General features: G+C 52.9%; 1 protein-coding gene across 2 annotated transcripts in view; it reads left to right on the top strand.

Annotated features, from left to right (window-relative positions):
• Positions 1–411: 411 nt before the first annotated feature.
• LOC135116225 (centaurin-gamma-1A-like) overlaps positions 412–5088 on the top strand; it is a 93876-nt gene continuing 89199 nt past the window's right edge. Inside the window, exon 1 of one of the 2 annotated variants that reach the window (XM_064033575.1) lies at positions 412–1059. In XM_064033575.1, the coding sequence (XP_063889645.1) occupies positions 954–1059 (106 nt within the window). In that variant the 5' untranslated portion in view covers positions 412–953. The remainder of the gene's footprint in view (positions 1060–5088) is intronic. The other variant, XM_064033576.1, reaches the window with a different exon arrangement.

Genomic DNA, 5088 nt, shown 5'->3' with positions numbered 1-5088 from the left:
CACACACACACACACACACACACACACACACACACACACACACACACACACACACACACACACACTGTACGAGCGATCCAGATCTGCTGGGTGACGTGACCTCCGGTGCATCTCCTGTCCTTCATGATCTCTCGAGGCGTCACTGTCACAGGCAATCACGAGTGCGTGCAGCAGGCGGCGAGGCGGGGGGCCAGCAGCGAGGCCACCCCTCAGGCTTGCGTCCCCCTGTGCCTGCCCCGCCCTGCCCCGCGTCCCCGAGGCCTGGGAGCGAGTGGCCTAATATCGAGATGGTTATTATGGTTTATTAGTCCTTTCGGGTGTCAAGTGAGGTACGTGTGATAGTTCTGTTCGGGACGACAACCGCGGTGCGCGTGCGCGGGCGGGTGCGGGCGGGCGAGTGGTGAGGCTGGGCCCCGCAGACGAGCGCCAGTTGTCCGCAAGCCAGTGAATGGTGACGGAGGTGCGCGCGTTGCTGCGTCGCTCTGTGTGGCTCGCTCGTCCCCGTAACCATGAGTGACCGCCGCTGCCACCTGTCCGCCCTTGCCGCCGCGGCCGCCGCCCCGCCAGCCGTGTGTCCGTGGATGTACAGTCTTCGTCTTACAAACTAACAACTCAGTAGTGACATTGAGTACCACTGCATTGCGCCGAACTGTGTGCACCCCCGCCGTGAGTGGTGCCCGCTGAGAGGAGGCTGCGTGGTGTCCATGTGAGGACACGCTCAGCAGACTTCATCTACTATTCTAGTCAGAATCAGCGGTACGCCCACGCCCGCCCACGCCCGTGGTTCCTCAACTAGTCAGTCTCACATGATGCTCCTGCTCACGCCCCTCGCGTCTTGCCCCCTCGAGTGTACCAGTGAGCGTGCAGTGCCGTAACCTGCCCTGAGCCGGAGACTAGTCAAGGGCGTGCGTGGAGACTCCCTTAGTGTGGGCGGCCAAGGCACCACCGCCACCATGAAGTACGGTGACAACTTTGTGCGGTCGATGCGCCGCTCGTTGCGCATCAAGAAGAGCAAGAGCGTCACCATCACCAACAACAACACCATCAAGCGAAAGTCGGGTATGTACTAGCAGTTAGGGTCAGGGGCGGCACGTGCTTGGCGGACGTGGTTGTCCCAGCACATGCACGCCCCTACACACACACACACACACACACACACACACACGAGTAATGAGAGCTGCTATCATGCCTCGTCAGCCGCCATTAGCCAGCCAGGACGAGCAGCAGGTTTCGCTATCCGTCCAGTGATAACATCTTGCCCGCACAGACGTGAGCCAGACGGCGGGGTTCTCAGGGAAGGCAGGAGGGCGCGGCGTGGCTGTGGAGACGTCTTGGGCGGGGTGTGGGTTTTCTGGTGCTTGGTGATGAGGTACACAGCTGCAGGTTAATGAGTGAGGTGTGGAGTGCAGGTTTTTAATGTAGATGAGAGGCAGACCTAAGCTGTGAGATGTGTATTACATGTCTTGGTGTGTGAGGATGTGCTCACCAGAATATGTGGATGATGTGGTGGAGTGGGCAATGCACAAATAGAGTGTGGGGTGAAGTGGTGTGGAGTGGAGTACCGCAGGACCGGGAGGCTGAGTGGAGGCGTGGTGGCATAACGTGGCGGTGGGTCTACGGTTACAGGCCCATTACCTCCACCGCCGACCAGTACCGGAGGGAGGGAGGGGGAGAAGGGGAGGAATGAACGAGTAATTAAATGACAAAATGAAGCGAAATGAGTTAATATACTTGTCGGTGCATTTTTCAGTGTTAGCTTATGAAGAGCAGTATGGTGTTCCGGCTTATGAAGAACGCTGAATATCATTATAAATATCACTATGAATATTCACGCTAAACATGATTATCCCGTAGCGCGCATTAAAAAGGATTTATCGCAGCGCTCATTAGTGGCTATAATTGAAAAGTTAATATATTGGAATTTTATCTTGTTTACGCGTGTATTACTTAATTAAATTTTGCATTGGGTTATACTTTGACGAGGACTTCACTCGAGTGCTGGACGTGTTACATTTCTACCTACGCAGAAAATGCTCGGTCACAACACAAAGTCCCCGTGCAGTGTGGGGGGCTTCCCATACACTGATCCTCGTCACCTAGTTAAAAGGCTTCGTCAGCACCACTTCTGTTGCTACTCTCGTACAAAAGCATGTATTCTGTTCCTTGTTCATCGGTACTACTGCTATTACTACGGTTTCTACTACTGGTGTTTGTACTACTATTACTACTACTACTACTACTACTACTACTACCACCAGTTTTTTCCAGGTGATACTTTTTAGCTTTTGTAAAAAAAAATATATATATCACCCATACGCGCGGGGGTGAGAGAGAGAGAGAGAGAGAGAGAGAGAGAGAGAGAGAGAGAGAGAGAGAGAGAGAGAGAGAGAGAGAGAGAGAGAGAGAGAGAGAGAAATAACCCAGACGGAGTAATCTCACCTGATATCAAATTTATGTAAGAGAAACTACAAAAAAGGCGCGGACTAAGCTGGTGCCGCCCTCCTCCTTCTCCTCCTCCCGACGCCGGCGCAGCAGGGGGTATATCTTACGCGCCTCCGCCTCACGGGGCCACTCCATTATGCAACACGAAAGGGTAATTCTGGTATTTACTGAGTAAGTGAAAACACGACACAGGACAATTTATGTTGATGCCGCGCCTGTGTGACCTTGGGAGTCTGGGACGTGGTGGAAAAGGTGGAGGAGGTGGAGGAGTGGCAGGAGCAGCATCAGCACTGGGAAAATTAAAAGAGGAAGAGGAGGAGGAAGTGGAAGTGAACGTGGAGGAGGAGGAGGAGGAGGAGGAAGAGTAACAGCACGGAGAAAATGATTAAAGGAAGAGGAGAAAGAGGAGGAAGTAAGCGTTGAGGAGGAGGAGTGGGGGATAGGATGAGCAACAGCACGGGGAGAATTAATAGAGGAAGATACGAAGAAGAGGAGGGAGCGGTGAGAAGTCTTGAGCTAATCTCTTGCTTGGAGGAAGAGGAGGAGGAAGGCAGGAAGGGTAAGGACTAAGTAGCTGGGGTTGAGAGACATTCAGAGAGAGAGAGAGAGAGAGAGAGAGAGAGAGAGAGAGAGAGAGAGAGAGAGAGAGAGAGAGAGAGAGAGAGAGAGAGAGAGAGAGAGAGAGAGAGAGAGAGAGAGAGAGAGAGAGAGAGAGAGAGAGAGAGAGAGAGAGGCCGGCAGACTGAAACCTTTTGCTCTCTCACCACGGCTGTTTTCAAAGGCCACAAATCTGATCAGCTGGACTTTCAAGACTGTTTTACCCGTTAATAATACAGAAACCTTGTTAATCTGTCAGTAGAATTATAAAAAAACACCTTAAAAAAACTCGTGTAAATTAAGCTAGAGTCTTTTCTAATTAGTCTGGGTGCGGGCAGAAGTTTTCAAAATGTAAGGCGTAGAGAAAGAGAATAAGAGATGAGGGTAACTGGTGGATGGAATAGATGGACGGATGCTGAGGATTTCCAGAAGCGAACGGGAAGTAACACACCGCTTTACGAGGCGCCGGGAAGGGGTTAGCACTCGGCGCGGTCACTTTCCCTGCGTGTAACGGCGATGTCATCATGGTGCCGGCGCGCGACTGTCCGCAGGGGGAAGGGAGGCGGGGAAATAAAAGAGAAGAGAAGCGGGGGATTGAGAAAAGGCAGAGGAATGAAGGACTGAGAAGACGAGCAGATGGAGGAAGATGAAGGAAAGGATCTACGGTTGGAAGAAGAGATGTGATAATGAAGGGAGGAGACATTGGGACATGGGAGGAAACGAGGCACCCAAGTGAAGGAAAAAGAGGGAAGGAAGAGGAAAAGGAGGATGAGGCACTGCGGGTAGGGAGACAGCAAACACCTGGAGAAGGAAGAGGAGGAAGTGAAGGGCGGGTGTCAGGAAGCGGTTACGTGGAGACACAACATGATATCCCTCCCCTCAGCCCCGCCACACCCTGGGGAGGCGCGGCAGGGGAGGCGGGGAGCATCATCGCCTAGTGTGACACCCGAGGTAGGGCCGCGTCACCAAGCCGGATGCCAAGACCACACGTGTGAGGCTGGGACTCTGGGGAGGGACACATTAGGACGTGGGTGATATGCCTAATATGACCCTATAGGGGGTTAGGGGTTGTCGGAGGAGGGAGAAGACACGTGGCTGCGTCATAAAAGGGGCATGTGTACTACGCCTTCCACTGTACCTCTTCAGGGAGACAAGGGAAATGGAAGACGCAGGATACATAAGGACATGGGTAATATCGTAGTAATGTTCCATGGGGCGTGAAGGAGGGCAGGGAACACGTGGTAACGGCGCAAGGATGGGTCAGTGTGGCGCAGTGAGGGGCATGGGTGGGTACAGGGGCGCCGAGGACTTGCAGTGGTACAAAGGGTCGGTAAAAAATGTTGTTTGGTTAGCACGGTGATAATTTGTGATAATTTGTCACTAGAGGCCCTCAGTTGTCACTCGGCTGCTATAGTGACGCGGTAGGGAGGCTTTGAACAGAGAGAGAGAGAGAGAGAGAGAGAGAGAGAGAGAGAGAGAGAGAGAGAGAGAGAGAGAGAGAGAGAGAGAGAGAAGGAAGAGGAAGGAGTATGTAGTCTAGAGCTGTTATTTAGATTGCTAGGATTTATGCTCTCTCTCTCTCTCTCTCTCTCTCTCTCTCTCTCTCTCTCTCTCTCTCTCTCTCTCTCTCTCTCTCTCTCTCTCTCTCTCTCTCTCTCTCTCTCTCTTCTCTCTTCACCTCTCCTTTTCCTCTTCCTCCGCCTCCTCTCAGCGTGAACAATAACGACGTGACATTGACTCCTCCTCCTCCTCCTCCTCCTCCTCCTCCTCCTCCTCCTCCTCCTCCTCCTCCTCCTCCTCCTCCTCCTCCTCCTCCTCCTCCTCCAGTGCCTGCCTTGGCCTGTGCACTGAGATGAAAGAGAGGCGGAGGGACAGCGAGAAGTGGATGGAAGTGGACTTGTTCTAGTTAACTTCAGTTACCTGTCACTTCACCTGAGAGAGAGAGAGAGAGAGAGAGAGAGAGAGAGAGAGAGAGAGAGAGAGAGAGAGAGAGAGAGAGAGAGGGGGGGGGGTGCACAGATAAATAGACAGGACGACATCAGGACAGAC

This window comes from Scylla paramamosain, chromosome 30, assembly GCF_035594125.1.
Source record: "Scylla paramamosain isolate STU-SP2022 chromosome 30, ASM3559412v1, whole genome shotgun sequence".
NCBI lineage: Eukaryota > Metazoa > Arthropoda > Malacostraca > Decapoda > Portunidae > Scylla > Scylla paramamosain.
This window is presented reverse-complemented; position numbering and strand designations above follow the sequence as displayed.